The sequence below is a fragment of the Streptopelia decaocto genome, assembly GCF_964273445.1.
Source record: "Streptopelia decaocto genome assembly, chromosome: 7".
NCBI lineage: Eukaryota > Metazoa > Chordata > Aves > Columbiformes > Columbidae > Streptopelia > Streptopelia decaocto.
Genome location: NC_138661.1, coordinates 3,783,453 through 3,802,074, shown reverse-complemented (window position 1 = coordinate 3,802,074; position 18,622 = coordinate 3,783,453). Strand labels below are relative to the sequence as shown.

General features: G+C 43.6%; 1 protein-coding gene across 2 annotated transcripts in view; it reads left to right on the top strand.

Annotated features, from left to right (window-relative positions):
- Positions 1-18,622, top strand: part of PELI2 (pellino E3 ubiquitin protein ligase family member 2) — an 80,914-nt gene that overhangs the window by 17,811 nt on the left and 44,481 nt on the right. For both annotated transcript variants that reach the window (XR_014184710.1, XM_082059371.1), the window contains exon 2: positions 8,181-8,310. Coding sequence is in view for 1 of the 2 variants with exons in the window: in XM_082059371.1 (XP_081915497.1) it covers positions 8,181-8,310 (130 nt within the window). In the remaining variant the exon portion in view is untranslated. The remainder of the gene's footprint in view (positions 1-8,180; positions 8,311-18,622) is intronic.

The window sequence follows — 18,622 nt, the reverse complement described above, 5'->3', positions numbered from 1 at the left end:
ACATGAACCAAAACTGTACTCCTGGCTGTTATGAGTAGTTAAAGTATTTAACATTAAGCTGTGGCTTAAATACTTAATGTATAATAGATCAGGTATATGTTGTCTTGAGTTGCCTGTATTATGTAAGCTAAACATGCATGAGGATTAATCAGCTGTGTTTTCTATAAATATTCTCCTTAAACCAAACTTGATTATTTTTTTCCGACTATTATGTTGCAGTTATTGTAACAGTGTGTAATTCTGCTGACTGTGGAGTGGAATAGTCTGATAAACAGCCTGGGATTTAATCTGAACTGTAGCTCACCAGATCCTTTCCTTGCTTGGGGGAGAATGAGAAGAGGCTGTAGCAGCCAGAAATGAGCTTTTTCCCATCAATCAGGAACTTGTGAACCAGAAGAGCAAGGAGTTGTGTCCCAGAACACCAAGGGAGAAGCAAGGTCACCTTGCAGAGCCCCAGCTCCTTCACCTGTGATTTCTCACAGTGTTTTTGCTAGATAAGGTTCTATTTAATGTATGTACCTCCTGAAGGACGGACGTAGGTTCTAGCTTATCTGTTGTACGTGCATAACCTCATAGCCATGTATTCAGCTAATCCATACTTGCGATTCTGATCAGAAAGATCTGTATTTGAACAGAAAACCACCATAACTGTCGTATACAGCTTTTGGTCAAGCTGATTGCTAGCTTCCTAATGGTAGCAGGAGCAATTAGGAGCAACTTGTAATAATAACTAAAACTATAACTTGAGGGGTTCTAATAACTCGAGGGGTTCTAATAACTCGAGGGGTTCTAATAACTCGAGGGGTTCTAATAACTCGAGGGGTTCTAATAACTCGAGGGGTTCTAATAACTCGAGGGGTTCTAATAACTCGAGGGGTTCTAATAACTCGAGGGGTTCTAATAACTCGAGGGGTTCTAATAACTCGAGGGGTTCTAATAACTCGAGGGGTTCTAATAGCTATACTAACTATATGCCTGATAACTCTAGGGGTTCTCGGGTCAGACTGCAGTTTACTGAAGGCTCTTTGGAGGCTCTAGGACTGCACAGGTAGCAGTAAACTAGGCAGGCTGTGCCAAACTTTGGTGCTGGGGGACAGGAGGTTTGTGGTGAGCATACAGGATGGATCGCTATGCTAACGAGTATTCCAAAAGTATTTAAGAAGGGAATGCTTTCTGCGGTGTTTGATGGGAGTGACATGACTGCTCAGATGCAAGTTTTAAGAACAAACACTTGCCTCTGAGGAAAAAAAGCTGGTTATAGCCACAATTAGCCACTCCAACATACGTTTCTCAGGGATAATCAAGTTCACAGATGCATAAACCATTGCTTTTAATAGGGGAAAGTGATGAGATTATTTGGGACTTTGGAACTTGCTGGTTTGGATTTTCTTGCTCTGCAGGAAGATTTGCTTTGCTGAACTGCGCTCCTGGTAGCGATGAGGAAGCATTTACGCCTCCAGAGATGTCTTAGCAAGCAGAGTCTGACGTGGGACGGTGTCTGTCGTTCAGGGCTTCCTCCAAGGTTGCATAAATCAAAGTTCTTGGGTCAATGGCTCTTGTTACTCAAAGGATGGAAGCCCTTTGCTTACGCACGAGTTACTCATTGTCACGGCTACTATAATAACAAAAACTCAATTTAAAGCTACTGTAGTTTGCTGCTATAACTTCTTTAAATGCTTTCTTTTGGAAAGAAAAATCAGATGGGAATCAAATCTTCTAGCACATGAACCTGCTGTGAACAGGAGAAGAGAACAGGTTTTTTGGGTTCTTTGATGGCTTCGGCAGGAAGTGCAGGGTACTTGCTTTGACCTGAATCTCCCTTGCTACGTGCCCGGGGAGAGTTTTCACTCTAAAGATGTTGAAACAAGGTGGGGAGGCCTGGATTTTCCAGACTAACTGAAACAGGAATGTTGTGGATGGACTGGATCGAGCCTTTGAGTTGAGGGTGGGCTGGGCAACTTTGAAGTTCCATCAAGCTCCGGTTTCGATCGTTCTGTGATCTGCAACTGTGCGCTTTGCCAAAGGTACCTGTGATGCGGAAAGTGCATCTTTGGAAGGCAGAAAGGAACCTTCTTGTTAAGCTACCTCTGAAGAACGAGTTTTTGAGTTAGTGTCTTTAATACACAGTACCAGAGAATAGAGTTCAAAGGAGAAAAGTAAACCAGTGCTATCCTGTTGGTACAGAAGTACAACTTACCTTTGCTTTTCCTATTTGACAGCGCTTCCCAATGAGATTAAGCTTGAGAACAACTTCACTGTCCTATTTTACTGAAGTTATCAGATAATTGACAGGCAGCAACTGCTTGTTTTACAAAAGTCTGATACAGAATAATATATCCGGAATAAAAATATGAAAAAATATAATAATAAAAATATGAAACATTCACAGAATCACAGAATGTCAGGGGTTGGAAGGGACCTGGAAAGCTCATCCAGTGCAATCCCCCCATGGAGCAGGAACACCCAGATGAGGTTACACAGGAAGGTGTCCAGGCGGGTTGGAATGTCTGCACAGAAGGAGACTCCACAACCTCCCTGGGCAGCCTGGGCCAGGCTCTGCCACCCTCACTGGGAAGACGTTTCTTCTCATATTTAAGTGGAACCTCCTGTGTTCCAGTTTGAACCCATTGCCCCTTGTCCTATCACTGGTTGTCACCGAGAAGAGCCTGGCTCCATCCTCCTGACACTCCCCCTTTCCATATTGATCCCCAGGAATGAGTCCCCCCTCAGTCTCCTCTTGTCCAGCTCCAGAGCCCCAGCTCCCTCAGCCTTTCCTCACACGGGAGATGCTCCACTCCCTTCAGCATCTTGGTGGCTGCACTGGACTCTCTCCAGCAGTTCCTTGTCCTTCTTGGCAGTAATATTACGTAAAACGAGACACAAGCTCACTTATTTTGTTTTCAACATTAAACATGTTGAAGCTTTCTGTTTGTTTTTAAGCTAGCATGTGGCTTTTTTTTCCTTTTAATCAGTGTTCATGGGGGTGAATGCTGGATGCTGTGAATGTTGGATAATAGCAGAAGAGGTTTTCCCGTAACTCGGGACTTCAGCACAGAGTCATGAAAAGCTCAGGGGTTGGATATTGCGAAGGTGAATAATGTATCTTTAGAATTTTAATGTTGTAAATGTCATAATAACTGTAGACTTGCAATACTTCCAAAAGAATCTCTCCTGCCCTCCGTGCCATTTTTCCATTGTTGCTGATATAAGTGCTTCTGTGGCTTTGCAGTGAACTGCAGAGCAAGGAATTGATGTGGTTTAAAACTAAATTTAAAAGCATAAATCTGGTTTGGTTTCCCCTTCATGTGAACCAGGAGGAGAAGCAGCAGGAACAAACCAGCAAATTAAAGGTGAGACCAGTGCTTTTGGCAGCTGTGTTGGCCCACACTAGTTCAGTGATGGTAAAAATATGGCATAAACACGCACGGAGTTTTTACCATATGCTGAATATATACTACTATATGATACCAAACATGGAGTCGGAATGTACTTGAAAGGAAAAATTCATTCAAGTCTGATGTCACAGTGAAAGCTGTTGCTAATTCTTGGACAGCTTTGTTATTTAGAGCAAAAATGTGCTTTCTCTCGCCCATTAGAGCTGTGGTAATGTCATCTCTTTAAAGGTGAGTCTGGAATGGGACGGTTCACATCTAAAAATGATAAGATGTGCAGTAGGACTATTAGGAGTAGGTGAGGAGAATGAAGTTACTCCTTTTTGTCTAGCGGAAGTATTACCTGTGAAAGTTTGACTTGGTCAGTGCTTGGTCTTTTAGGAGGTAGGTGCCTAAATGTGGAGAAGCATTCGAGTTTTATGATAGTTTGTATTTTCAAAGCATTGTTAAATATATAAATGAATGAATGAAATAAATATTTTGTTATGTGCAGCAGCTTCTGTATCTGGTAGCTAGTAGATAATTTTGGGGATGACTTCCCTGAGCGTTGAAGTCGAACTTTTCAAGGTGCAGATCAAGATTTTGGGAGCTCTTGTCCTAAATAACAAAGCTCTTGTTTACTCTTTGCCGTTGGCTAAGCCTGATGCCTTTAAAAAACAAACTAGTTGGTGTAATGAGCTGTCCCACAAAAGACTCAAAACTTGTTGATCTCTGAAGTAGTCAAATAAGTTCCTACAAGACTTGTAGAAGTTAGGAACTCGCCACGGTGTTCGGACTGTGGGAGGGAGCGTGTGTGGTCTTGCTCTCCAGACAGCAATGAATCCATGCAGAGATGTTCTCATTACATATCCCAACCATGGGAAAAACTTAATTGGAGTTTGCATGTCATTGTATACCAAAGTCCTCGACTGTTTGATGTAAATATGTAGGAAACTAGCTTTGGTAATTATGATGCCCACAGCCTATGCCAGCACCACTCCCTTATTTGCAAGGAATAGCGCTATCAACAGAGATAATTATCCCACGAGGTTTCATAATGCTGCTTGTCCCGGTATTGCTGTCACCGAGAAGCATTTGGAAAAAGTATAGGGCTGCTTTTAACACTTGTGTTAGTCTGTTTTGGAACATCTGGAGAAGTTCAGGAGCGCCCTGTAGATCTGCATGGGAGCAGGACAGTCTCAGAAATGCTCGTTTTGTCTCTGAAATTTAATTTTTCCTCATTTGTTTTATGTTTGCTCTGGGCTTTTTGGTGGGATGTGGAGTCCCAGCTGCAGGTTGTCTTGGGCATTGCCCATCTTGTGGAGGGAAAAGTCAATGTGCTGGTCCCTAAGGTGCATCGGGAGCTTTTTAAAGGGTGGAGGGAGAATAGAAACAGGCTGATGCTCGTGGAGAGGCCCTGTGAGAAGAATCAACAGGGAGTTTCTGTTCTGTTTACGAAGCTCTTGTTGGCCGTGGGGAAACTTGGAGTCTCCTCGCGTTCCGACAAGATCCCACGGCATTAATGTCGGCTGGTTTGGTATGTAGATTGTGGAGGTGGTGGCGAGGGAAGGTGTGGGCCCAGCGCCGTGGCTGGGTTGTGGTGAACAAGTCGAGAGTCCTGGTTTAGAAAAAATGAAGGTGTCTGCTGGCTGTGGAGAGGAAGGAGGCGAGTTCTGGTGCTCTTTTTTCTTCTAGAACACTGTCCTGGTTTTGTTAAAGAGCAAGTTTCCGTTTTAGTGAATTTGCCTGTCAGCTAAAGCTTCATATCAGCTGCATTTTCCTGGAGAACCAGATACATGTTTTGGTAAACATAGCGATGGAATGTGAAGTTATTGATAAGCATGGATGGACATCTCGCCAGAGGGACAACGAGAAACAGGTGACCAAGAGACCGACCAACTGTGTATAACATCCCATTCACGGGATACTTCATATAAAAGTGGGAGATCACAAGGATCTCGTCCCTTTTCCTTATGGCGACATTAGGAGAAGACCTTGCTAGTTGTCCCTGCGAACTGAGGCCAGTGAGAGACTGAATCCAGCTCCGGTTGGCTGCAGAGTCCAGTCCAGGACTTCGGCTGCCGGCTCTGCAGTTGCTGAGACTTTCAAGATTGGTTTTGTATATTTTGTATTATTTTCTCTATTTTTATTAGTAGCATTAGTAAAACATTTTTAATATTTCCAGCTCTCTTCTCTCTGTCCTTCTGTCCCTCCCGATCGCCTGTGCTGAGTGGGAAGGGGGGAGAGGGAGGGGCAAAAGGGGGAGGAGGAGGGAAGAGGGAGGTTAACAATACATCTGCCAGGGTTTTATTGTCACCCCGCAATCTAAACCCTTGACAAACACATACATAACTATCCTAGCTTTTTTTTTTTTTACCAGTGTCAAATAAAAACAAAACTGGCAGGTATATAATTAAAGCATAACAAATAATACAACTACCACTCAATTCTTCCTGCCCTTTGGTGAAAAGGAAACTTAGAAATTGGCACAAAGAAAACCTTCATGAAAACTTGTCGGTGCTGATCAGGATGAATGAATTAAGCTTTCGCTTCGCTTGTATTTTCTTCCTATTTGAAGTTTCCAAAAGGCCTTTTAACTTGGAGTGGCTTGCTTCTGTCTTTTTTTTTTAATATAAAGATAATTAAATCCCACATAGATCTGAAATGAAATCAAGTAGCCTTTCCCAATTACAATTGTTTTGTGAACATGGAAAAAGGCAAACAAAATAACCCTGCTAGCCTGCTTTAACTTCCAGTGGAACTACTTAAATTCAGTCCTGCTTAACAGTTACACAAATACACAAATTGAGATTATACTGCTTACGTATTATTTCTGAAGGAGTTATTGCTTTCTCAGGTTTTCAGATCAAAATGCTTGTAGAAAGAATGTTGTCTTCAGGCAAGTTAAAACTTGCTGGCATATTCATAGTGATACGGTGTCTTTGAAAGAAAGCGTGGGGATATATCTACAAAGATTCAAGCTGGAGAATCAAATAGTTTCTATTTTAAAGGCTGGTATTTGAGTTGCCTGTGGATTGTATTGATATATCTTTCTAGGAATTGGTCTCTTATGATGAGGATCTGCTGTGTTAACTGAGCGCTGCTTGTGTAGGGTTAATAACAAGTTTCCAGATACAAATACACCTGGCATGAAATAACAGTGATTTCTCGTGTTGTTTTTCTGCTGTGTTGGGGAATCTCTTTTAATAGTCCAGAAAAATGCAGTAGAATTTCCTACAAAAATGAGAATGAGAGAACGAGTTCGGTTGTAGCCCAGCTGAAAAGCTCTTATTATGTGTCTCTAGCATCATGCGTTAAATGTATATTTTAAAAGTCTGTTTTTATGTTGTAGATCAGTTAAGTTTGTCACAGCCTTGGCAATGAGACTGGCTGCTTTCATCCACTGCTCATTGCTCATTGGCAAAAGGATACAAGGCTCTCCAAGTGCATTTACCTGTTACACAAACTAGTTAGATACATATATGGAGTGTAATGATAAGAAAAAACAAATTCTGGGTTACTGAATTGCTTTTCCTAGTCAGCAATTGCCATAGAACTGCTGTTACAGCCCTTCTCCGGCACTACAAACAAATGGGTTTGGACTGCAGATGGTGTGGTGGATGTAGAGCTGAACAACTTCCAAGTGTATCTCTAAAAAGAAAATGAGTTCTCCTAACTTATTTTTTTACCTCCTTTGCTTTGCAGGATGTTAATTACCTTTAAATCTTCCTCTTTCTTCTTTTCTGACTCCTTTCCTGACCGCGATACTTGCTTTTAATCACAAAGACTGTAGGAGAGGGATACGTGTGATCAGGGTAGAATAGAGCTCGCCAGTAAGACAACTGAGATTTATAAGTGGGATAACAGCTGCAGTTCTTCAGGCGAAAGTCTGAAATCTCTGAGGATCAGGAATGAAAGAGGCATCTCTGCAGGGAAGTAAAGCCCCAAGAGATCTTCATGGACTGGTTGAGAGTTATCAGGAACGTTACAGGTGACAGCGCTGCGATGAGAAGCATCTACTTGTCCTAAATCTTCGGGTTAGGGTGGTGATGAATTAAATGCTTATGCATTGCTAAACCGTTTCCAGTTGGGGAAATTCCCTGGGGAAGGAGCAATGTCCCCTTGAGGCTTCGGACTTCTCTGAACAGTTAATCCTTTGGGTTTCTGTCCTCAGAGAGATGAAAGAGCTGTCAAAGGCTATTGTGTTACACCTGATAAAGGAAGTCATTAGCGAGGCTTCAGATATAGTCACATTAATTAAAAACACTTGCATCCTTTTCCCTTAATAATAGATGAGGCCTTTAGGATTAGAGTTTTTTTTAAAAAAAGAAAAACAAAAAACCTACTGCCAATTGAAAAAAAAACCTCTTTGTGAAGAGATTAAAATTCCCTTTCACTTAGTTTTACTTGCCCCTAAATTACTTGGTTTTTCCAGATCACCTCTTTCTTCCTCTTCTCCATTCCTGCATGAGCTGTGGGGATAGTAAAAAAGCTCCTCATGTTCTGAAATTGCAGAGAAGACTTAGGATTTGTTCCTCCAAATCCCTTTAATTCTAGAGGTGAAGACGTATTTCTGTGGCTGAACATCTCAGTATTTTCTTTGCAGTTGATGGCCTTATTGACTATAGCTAAAATGTCAACCATCGATCACAAAAGAATGTTTGAATTCTCATAATTTGGGCAACAAAACTTACTGTGATTGTGTTATATTTTTGCCATGCATCAGGATATCGTGACCGAATTGCCGCTCTCCTTTTCTGTATCGCAAACTGGTGGTGTTTTATCCCGACCCTTTTTGTTTCTTTCTAGGTATAATGGCTCCCTCCCTAACGGTGACAGAGGACGCAGGAAAAGCAGATTCGCTCTTTATAAGCGACCGAAGGCAAATGGAGTTAAACCCAGCACTGTTCATGTGATTTCTACTCCCCAAGCATCCAAGGTATGTGGGGCAAACCCTGTTTTTTATTGATTCTGGGTGGAGAACAACTCGCTTATTACTGCTCATTTCCCATGCTGCTGGGTCATTCTGTGGTAGGCAGATATATTTGTTTCAATGAGAAGTCCGCGGTGAATTTTCTTTCTAGGGATATATATATCGTTAATCCGTTTACCTGTTTAAAATAGTCTCTGACTCCAGGTATGAGATAACCTGACCTTTCTGTGCTTGTTCAGACAGCTGATTTTGTCAATGCTGATGGTTTTATCTGACCCATAGAGTAGTCGTGTGATGCAAATACAAGAAGTATTTAAATGGCTTTCTCGCCACAATATAAGATTGGTATGTCTCAGGGTGATAGCTGACATGATGTAAAACCTTAGTGATCCCCATGGGCTGTTCATTTTTATGGGTGATAATGATTTTGTATGTGTTTTCACTTGAAGTCTAGTGTAGGTGAAGGAGGAAAAACATATATTAGCACAGTAATTTCTGGAGGAGAAGCAGTAAATATATTGACGTAATACGTTAATGTATAGAACTGTCCGGGTTGAATTTCAGCTAGTGGAGCATATTTCAATCTGGAAAAAGTCATCCTATGTCTTATCTCAAACACTTTTTCCTAGAGGCAAAAAATGAGCAGAATTGTGGCAAAACTGGAAGGGATTTTGTGTGGTGATGCTCAGGAAAGTGGGTGGTTTGCAAGAGGGGTTCATCACTTTTACCAAAATGCATCTCAAGGGAGGGAGAGAACACAGACCATTCTCAGAAATGTGTCGTCTAACTTAGGCTGAGATAAGAGCATTGTTTAATACATAGTATAGGATTGTTTTATAATAAGTACACAATCACAGAATGGACTGGGTTGGAAAAGACCTCAGAGATCATCGAGTCCAACCCTTGGTCCAACTCCAGCCCATTGACTAGATCATGGCACTAAGTGCCATGTCCAATCTCAGTTTGAAAACCTCCAGGGCCGGTGAGTCCAGCACCTCCCTGGGCAGCCATTCCAATCCTGACCACTCTCTCTGCACAGAATTGCTTTCTCATCTCCAGCCTCAGTTTCCCCTGGCAGAGTTGAAGCCCATGGCCCCTTGTCCTATTGCTGATGCCTGGGAGAAGAGCCCAATCCCCACCTGGCTAGAACTGCCCTTCAGGTAGTTCTAGAGAGTGCTGAGCTCAGCTCTGAGCCTCCTCTTCTCCAGACTAAACAAGCCCAGTATATAGTATATACAGTACACAGTATAGAACTAAATTTATCAAAATACACAATATCAGGGCTTGTTTTTTTAAAGATATATAAGGCATGCCCAGCACAGATAAATATGCAGTATTTTAATCCAAAAGTTTCTGTAAGTGTTTTTTTAGTGTTTGTATTCTCAAAATGAAAGGATTTGTGAGCTCAGCCTTCCTGATGAAATCAACCTTCAAAATCAAAGGGCTGTGGTATATGTTTGTATGTTGGTAACTCTGGTCTGTTGCTTAAAAGGTAACAAACGAAAAAAAAAATGTTTTAGGTAGCTCATGGAAATATCCACATGTTCTCACTGGATAATCTTAAGCATTTGGACTGCAGATAGTATTTCAGCATTCGCCTTGTAAAATATTTAAACACCTGGCAGCCACGGCAAGGGATCTGGTTAATGTTCATGCGCTTTGTTATTGTAGTGCAGATAAAATATGTGTGCTGTACAAATTGGTGCCTTTACAAAGATAGCAGTGGGTCTGAGACATTAGAGCCCATCCTCTGAGGACTTGGCTTCAGGTAGATACGTCGGGTTGAATAGATTCTTTTGCACTTTCTCTGAACCCTTATAAAAGAGCTTTTGTGTATTTATCCTGTTGTCTGGGGCAGGGCTGGTGGCCGTGTGCCAGAACAGCGATGTGGTGGATTTCAGTTTTCAATGCACAGAAAGCACGTTTACATTTGAAGATGCTTTTGTAGGCTTTTCTGGCATCTTAAACACCAGAGCCTAAATGTGTTTTACTAGGAACGGCTTCTGCATCCAGAAACGTAGACTAATAGAGAAAAGAGTGAGCTGCTTTGTTCTTAGAAAATAACGTGCAACTTGACCTCACAAGTTTTGTTCTGCTTCTCAGCCTTTCAATTTAACTCTTACTTAAGGATGATGGGAACTTGTGCTACACGGGATATTAACAAGTTTCCTCTCTTTCCATCCTTCTACCTTTACAGGTGCCAGTTCTGTTTTGTTTGGCTTGTCTGCCACTGTGTAAACAGGATCTTTGAGTAGAAAGAAATGGTATTTTCAGCGTACTGATGCGTTTTGGGTGGGGAATTTAGCAGAGGTGGGTAAAGCACTGACTGGCTCTATTCGTTTTGTCTCCCCCATGGCACGGCTGCTGGAATAAGCTGGTTTTGTGCAAATTCCATTAATGCAGCAGCTCAAGAACTGTAACTGCCACCAATTTTCAGTCAGTGTGTCAGCCTGAAAACTGCAATAGATCCTAAGAGGATGCTTGTCATGTTCCATTGTCCCTGCTACACAGGTGTCAAGGGCAGCTGGAGTAGAATGGTTTCGGTAGTAAATTTAGCTAAGCTAATTGCATAGGAATCAGTGCCTTTTGTTCTTTCCACTGGAGTGCTTGTTTTTTGCCATTCTGCCTTCCGGAGATGCCGAAGAAAATGTAGAATTGTTTGTTGTTCTGAGGGTATATTTGTGGGGAAAGCACTGCGTAAGTCTCAAGCTTTTTCAGAGTATTGTTAAAATGTGTGCATCTCTTCAACATTATACACTTTAAAACCTGTTTTACTAACTCTATGTGTATGCACTATTCCAGGAATTTTCTAGTGTGCCTTGTTTTACAAAACTCAGACTATTTGTCTAAGACTTCTTCCCAGTGTTTTCAAAATTGGTGTTACTGTGAGAAAGCAAAATGAAAACTCTTCGGATATCTCTTGTATGTGTGTGCGTACATATCTTGATATCTTGGGTTGGGAGGGGGGAAGTGTGATACTCTTCCTTACCAACTTATAAGCCTTACTTAAGATTTTAACAATTCCATTTGAAAGACTAGAGAGTTTGTTTCAAAACCACCACATTCCAGGTGAGGCCATTCCTTGTGTCGGCTTGGGTCTCATAGTGAGGAGAAAAACTGTCGCCAGTCCTGATCATAATATCTAGAAAACCTTCCTCTGCCCTTAGGTCTAAGTTTGCTACTAGCTCATCGTGCTCATCGTGACATAATTAAGATTGCTGATTACAGAATTACAGAGTGTTGGGGATTGGAAGGGCCCTGGAAAGCTCATCCAGTGCAATCCCCCCATGGAGCAGGAACACCCAGATGAGGTTACACAGGAAGGTGTCCAGGCGGGTTGGAATGTCTGCACAGAAGGAGACTCCACAACCCCCTGGGCAGCCTGGGCCAGGCTCTGCCACCCTCACCAGGAAGAAGTTTCTTCTCAAATTTAAATGGAACCTCCTGTGTTCCAGTTTATACCCATTATCCATTGTCCTATCATTGGTTGTCACTGAGAAGAGCCTGGCTCCATCCTCCTGACACTCCCTCAGCCTTTCCTCACACGGGAGATGCTCCACTCCCTTCAGCATCTTGGTGGCTGCGCTGGACTCTCTCCAGCAGTTCCCTGTCCTGCTGGAGCTGAGGGGCCACAACTGGACACAATATTCCAGGTGTGGTCTCCCCAGGGCAGAGCAGAGGGGCAGGAGAACCTCTCTGACCTACTGACCATCCCCCTTCTAACCCACCCCAGGTACCATTGGCTTCCTGGCCACAAGGGCCCAGTGCTGGCTCATGGTCACCCTGCTGTCCCCAGGACCCCCAGGTCCCTTTCCCCTACACTGCTCGCCAACAGGTCATTCTCCAATTTATTCTGGAACCTGGGGTTGCTCGTGCCCAGATGTAAGACTCTACACTTGCCCACACAGGTGGATTTTCATTCCTGTTCCTCCCTCTCCATAGCCATCACTAACTCCTTGTTTGAGGTTGTTGTTAATAGTTGGAGCTCCCCAGTTCCAGATGAGGGGGTTGCTGGCAGCTGGTGTTAACAATGAGGTTACTGGTGGTACTGAGCACTCATGTCATCTCACCCCCCATGACTCTAGGTTTGTATGCATTTAGTTTCCTTTGTTTTCTGATGCTTTAGAATTATTTCAGTTGGTGTGAAGGTTAGAAAAATGAAGGAGCTTCGCATGCATTAGGAAGGACCAGTTCTTGATGTTGGCCCTTTAGGATGCTCTAAGGCTACTCTGGAAGCATGAATGAAGTCTATTGTGACAGCAAGTACAGTATTTGAGACCTCCCAAAGTATCGGCTCAGTGGGCAAGAGAATATAAGTAGGAAGCACTGGGAGTATTCCTTTCTGGCAAGCGATACATAAACACTTGTATTCCTAATACTGAAGATTGCAAATGTCTTTTGAATTGCTGCAGAGTACAAACCCCACCCCGCTTTGGTACCTTTTTATGGGGGTATGTCCTGGTACTTATTATGTCTATCTGTCTTGGTATCAAAGTTTTCCTTTAGTAACCTTTGGTAGATAAAGACAATCTATTTTCTCCCCTATGATTCAAGCTGGCTGGGGAAGATCTTTCCAGCTTCAAGTCCAATTACCTGCCGCATTGGCTTCTGCTTCGTGCTATCACAACAGCAGCCTGTGTAGTCACCGCCTGAGTTCCTGCAGCTCAAATCGAGTTTCATGCTGCTACTGGAGAAGAACAAAAGGCAGCCATAGGAATAATTATTAGGTCGGGGAGAAAGCTGCAATTTGTGCTTTGAGTGACGAGAGAAAATGAAAGTGTAGGATTCTTGTGATTAGTTGTCTGCTGTAGATACTGCGGCTGCTTTGACATACTTTGTGAATTTTGAGTAAAAAGACCAGAGAGGCTTTTGGAACTGGCGGGTTTCTGGTGCTCGTGGATGAAAGCTGGAGAGCTCAGCTGCCGTCAGGACGGTTCTGTGTCTGTCAGTGGCTTCTTTCTTTCCTACCGGGCTTACTTACAGTGTAATCAGTTCATGGAGCACTAATTTGTTCTGAAGTAACTTAATCACACAGGTACCTTGAGAGTCCTGGGTTCTGCACAGACAGCTTTTTGTTGGCTCATCAGACTGAATCTACTTGAATAATGGTTTTCTCGGTGTAGAGTGTCCTTTTCTTCTATTAAATGAGCATCATCTTAACATGCTAAGTCCCTGTCGCCTTGCCCTCACAAACAGTAGGAAGCGGTTAGACCAGAAGAAAATTGTTAGACCAATTTCATGAGTGGGGCTTAATAAATGACAACTGTTACCGTGAAGCTCTCCTTCCTAAGCTTTTGGGACCTATTGAGCAAAATGCATGTCAAAGGTTTTGGAAAATCACTTTACAGTGTTTTCTAACAAAATCCAGATGTTTAGTGAAGGAAGGGGAATTAAAAATTGCTGAAGACGACAGCAGTTATTTTTTAATGAGTTAACGTTGTTTTTTGTTTTCATGCTCATGTTTAAACCACATCTGCTGTAAATCGATATTCAGGGCAGATTCTACTTGAATTTGGGTGCCCTTTGAAAGCAGAGGAAGGTGCAGCGATCACCAGGACTAACGTTAAGCAACTCGGGAGCAATTGGTGCACAAATCTATCAGCTCTCAGCTTCCTTTACCCTGTCAGAAATAACCTGGAGGAGTTCAGTCTTGTGGAAATTGAGCCAGGTAAAGTAGAGATAGTATCTCAGCTGAGTTTCAAATGCTGGAGTGTAAGGTCAGACACTGCACACCTTTGCCCATCAGGGAATGTCCTCAATTGTTCTAACCACTGGAAAAGGTATTAATACAAGTAGGATTTGTGCTGCAGGCAGCAGAGCCACTTGTTTCACTGCAAGATTACAATTTCACTGCTTTAGCTTCAGGTAGCACAACTTGTTTAAAACTAACGCATTCTAGTTCGTCTGGTTTCTACCTGTTTCCCCACCATTCCTTGGGATTTAGAGTGGAAATTTTAGACCACCTACTGTAGTGGTAAAGCTCTGTACTTTTACACTTTTACTCTAATTAGATTCTTAATTGGCTGGAATGGATCTGGTCTTAGAAGTGCATGTCTCCTGTAAGCTGGGCTGGTCTGAGCTTCCTAGGAGAAAACCCCAAACTGGTTTCAGTTGACCATGAGCCAGCACTGGGCCCTGGTGGCCAGGAAGCCAATGGTACCTGGGGTGGGTTAGAAGGGGGTGGTCAGTAGGTCAGAGAGGTTCTCCTGCCCCCCTGCTCTGCCCTGGGGAGACCACACCTGGAATCTTGTGTCCAGTTGTGGCCCCTCAGTTCCAGCAGGACAGGGAACTGCTGGAGAGAGTCCAGCGCAGCCACCAAGATGCTGAAGGGAGTGGAGCATCTCCCGTGTGAGGAAAGGCTGAGGGAGCTGGGGCTCTGGAGCTGGACAAGAGGAGACTGAGGGGGGACTCATTCATGGGGATCAAGATGGAAAGGGTGAGTGTCAGGAGGATGGAGCCAGGCTCTTCTCAGTGACAACCAATGATAGGACAAGGGATAATGGCTATAAACTGGAACACAGGAGGTTCCATTTAAATTTGAGAAGAAAATTCTTCTCAGTGAGGGTGGCAGAGCCTGGCCCAGGCTGCCCAGGGGGGTTGTGGAGTCTCCTTCTGTGCAGACATTCCAACCCGCCTGGACACCTTCCTGTGTAACCTCATCTGGGTGTTCCTGCTCCATGGGGGGATTGCACTGGATGAGCTTTCCAGGTCCCTTCCAACCTGTGACGTTCTGTGATTTTGTGAAGCTGCAAAGGCTGAGCACGATATTTCTGTCCATTTGGTGGTACTGCCTTTTGAACTTGAGGATAACACATCATAGCAAGTTGGCATCACTAAGTGAGAAGAGCCTCCCTAGAATATTAAAAAGTGATGCCAATCTGCTGTTGTGCTCCAGGTTTTTGAGTGGCAGCACAACTAGGAACTGCGTGATAACTACAGGGGTTCGTGTACAACTGCTAGAAGAACCTGGGAGTGTTTGCATCTATAAAACAGAAATTCCCAGCTCCCATTTTGGAACCATGCTTCATCACCTCTGTCACGGTGGGTGCTTTATGCAAGTCTGAAGTATGACTTTGACGTTAGCTTTGAACTTTGAAGCCCCTATAGACAGAGATAGTTGGATTCTAGGCTGTATAGAATATAGTTTTATAGCACATGTGACACGACCTGTCCTCGACCGAATCTTGTACCACAGAACTAAAGACAGATGTTATGGCACTAATCAGAGATGAAAGGCAGTGTGCATCTTATTCTTGTGTTACCCTCTTTCAATGAAATGGAATTTGTTGCTAATTATGTGTATATAGGTTGTTTCATCCTCAAAAGTGTGATGACAAGAGGAGCAGGCAACTAGTTTAAGATAACAGCAAAAGCACATACTTCATTAATGTCCAAAAAAACATTGTCTTAAGTGGATGGAATGCTGTGTTTTGGAAAAAGCAGGTAGCATATACTCAGAGCAGTATGGAACAGCTTTTCTGGAACAGAGGAGTTGGAACGGCATCAAAGAGTCGATGAGACTCCTGTGCTCTGAGGCTTTGTTGCGAGGGGCAATTATTTTGCAAACATGGAAAGCGATTCAAGCTTCATGGGCCAACAGTAACTTTTCAAAGAAACAAACAGCTGCTATTCCTGTTTTACAAATTAGAAAATACTTATTTTCCAGAGCGCTTTGAGATTTTGTTGATGGGAAGAACAAAATCTAAATATTTCTCTTTTTGGGAGGCTTTTATGACTACATCTGTAAAATGAGTAATTGTTCATTTAGTGAGGGAGTAGAGGGCTGCCTGACTTGTAAGACTAGAAGATTCTTCTTCCCACCGTTTGTAGGTCTCTTGTCTGAGACGTGTTTACCTTTCTTTTAGATGCAGCACTGCTTTGTTTTGGGATCCTGCTGGTTTGCTCCTACGCAACACCAAAAACCTCAGATTTTAAAAGAAAACAGGGAGCACTTTATCAGGATAATCTCTTTTGAAGGGATGTATCCCCAGCAAAGTGCTTATGGTGATGCTACACTTGCTGAATCCTCCAAGCTCTTGAGTGTTATCTGTGCTTGGTGGTCAGAAGAACAATTTGGAATTCTGTAGCACTATGGGTTTGTTTCTACAGGATTATTACCTTCTTTTTTTGATCATCTCATGAGCTGTCCTTCAATGAAAACAAGCTTGTCTAGCCATTGGGTCTACATCAGAGCTTGTACTTATGTGACCTCCATGCAGGACTGTGTGTGTTGTGTACAGACTTGTCTTTAAATTCTAAATATGTCTCTTGTCCATAGTGATTCTGCCGGTACTTCAGGAAGTTCTGGACTCTGCAGATGCCGGGTGTGAGATAATGCATGTGATAATATATGCTTTGGCCTTCTGATTTTAGGAACAGTAAATGCCTATCGCTTTGACTTGAGGAAGCTCATTAAAGGCCCAGCTCTGCCAGCTTGCTCGGCTGTACAGTACTCGGGTTTCTTTCAGCATCATATCGGTCTGAGCTCAGAGTTGTCTCTCCTACGCTGAGTTCACAGTCAGGGAACGATGGATGCTTTCTCCTCTGTTGATATCAGCAGGCATGGAGGGATATCAGTCCCTGTCAAGCTGAAAAACTGTGGATTTGGCGCACTGAAGTCAGATTTCTATATTCATTCCCCCTGAAGCACTCACTCCAGTGACCACTGGCCTGGCATTTGGTTGCTCACGGGAAAGGGACAGTGATCTGTCTAGGGCTGGGGTTATCTCGAGTGTTGTGCTCTCAGCCTTGGTTCTTCACAACTACCATTTCTGTGGTTCCAGAGATTTCTCTGGGAACCATTCCTGTTTTCTAAGTTTAAGATACTGAGACATATTTTTCTTTCTCTTTTGCCCGAACCCAGGCTGGGAGGAGTGGCTGACACTGGAAGCTGTGCTGCCAGCCAGAGACCTGGGCAGGCTGGAGAGCTGGGCGGGGAAAAAGTTAATGAAATATAACAAGGGCAAGTGTAAAGTATTGCATGTGGGCAGGAACAACCCCAGGTTCCAGTATAAGTTGGGGAATGGCCTATTAGAGAGCAGCATAGGGGAAAGGGACCTGGGGGTCCTGGGGACAGCAGGGTGACCATGAGCCAGCACTGGGCCCTTGTGGCCAGGAAGCCAATGGTACCTGGGGTGGGTTAGAAGGGGGTGGTCAGTAGGTCAGAGAGGTTCTCCTGCCCCTCTGCTCTGCCCTGGGGAGACCACACCTGGAATCTTGTGTCCAGTTGTGGCCCCTCAGTTCCAGCAGGACAGGGAACTGCTGGAGAGAGTCCAGCGCAGCCACCAAGATGCTGCAGGGAGTGGAGCATCTCCCGTGTGAGGAAAGGCTGAGGGAGCTGGGGCTCTGGAGCTGGAGGAGACTGAGGGGTGACTCATTAATGTTTAGAGATATATCAAGAGGGATGTCAGGAGGATGGAGCCAGGCTCTTCTTGGTAACAACCAATGGTAGGACAAGGGGCAGTGGGTTCAAACTGGAACATAAGAGGTTCCACTTAAATTTGAGAAGAAACTTGTTCGTGGTGAGGGTGGCAGAGCCTGGCCCAGGCTGCCCAGGGGGGTTGTGGAGTCTCCTTCTCTGCAGACATTCCAACCCGCCTGGACACCTTCCTGTGTAACCTCATCTGGGTGTTCCTGCTCCATGGGGGGATTGCACTGGATGAGCTTTCCAGGTCCCTTCCAACCCCTCACATTCTGGGATTCTGTGAGAAGCAAATGTAGGTTTGACCTATTTATTTATATTTCTTTTGTGGCTCCCGTGAGACAAAAGAAACTTCAGTTCCAGAGCCTGTTGTGAGTTACCTGTAGCTGTGCAATTCTGTTTCTCTGTCTTAACTTGGATGGCAAAGCACTCCCCGTTTGTAGCTTGAGTAGCTCTTGTGTCTAAGCCAGTTCTGCTCAGATTCAGTCAGGGGTCTTGTTCTTGAGCAGCGAATCTGAAAAGAACATGAAGCTTTGCTGGTGATATAAACCACATTCTATGCTTGTTCTGCAGCAAGGCAAACTTCTGGTTTTGTTGTTTGTTGATCTCAAATCTCACTTAAGTTTAGCTGAAGAGGTGCTTTCTTTTGTAGGATTTCTTCCAAGAATCAGGACTTTGTGGAACTAGAGCGTATATATTTATGTTGTGGATGATCAGGTTGTTTCTGAACCTGTAGCAAATTGCTTGTTCTCTGCCTCTTTCAGGAATTCTGTACAGAAACTGTTCTTTGGGTAGCAGTTACAGCCTCTGGGGATTAGAGCTGCTGTTCCCATCTCCATACAGTGCTCCTTCTTAATTTCAGCTGAATGACTTTATTCCACCTTTTCCTTCCTTAAG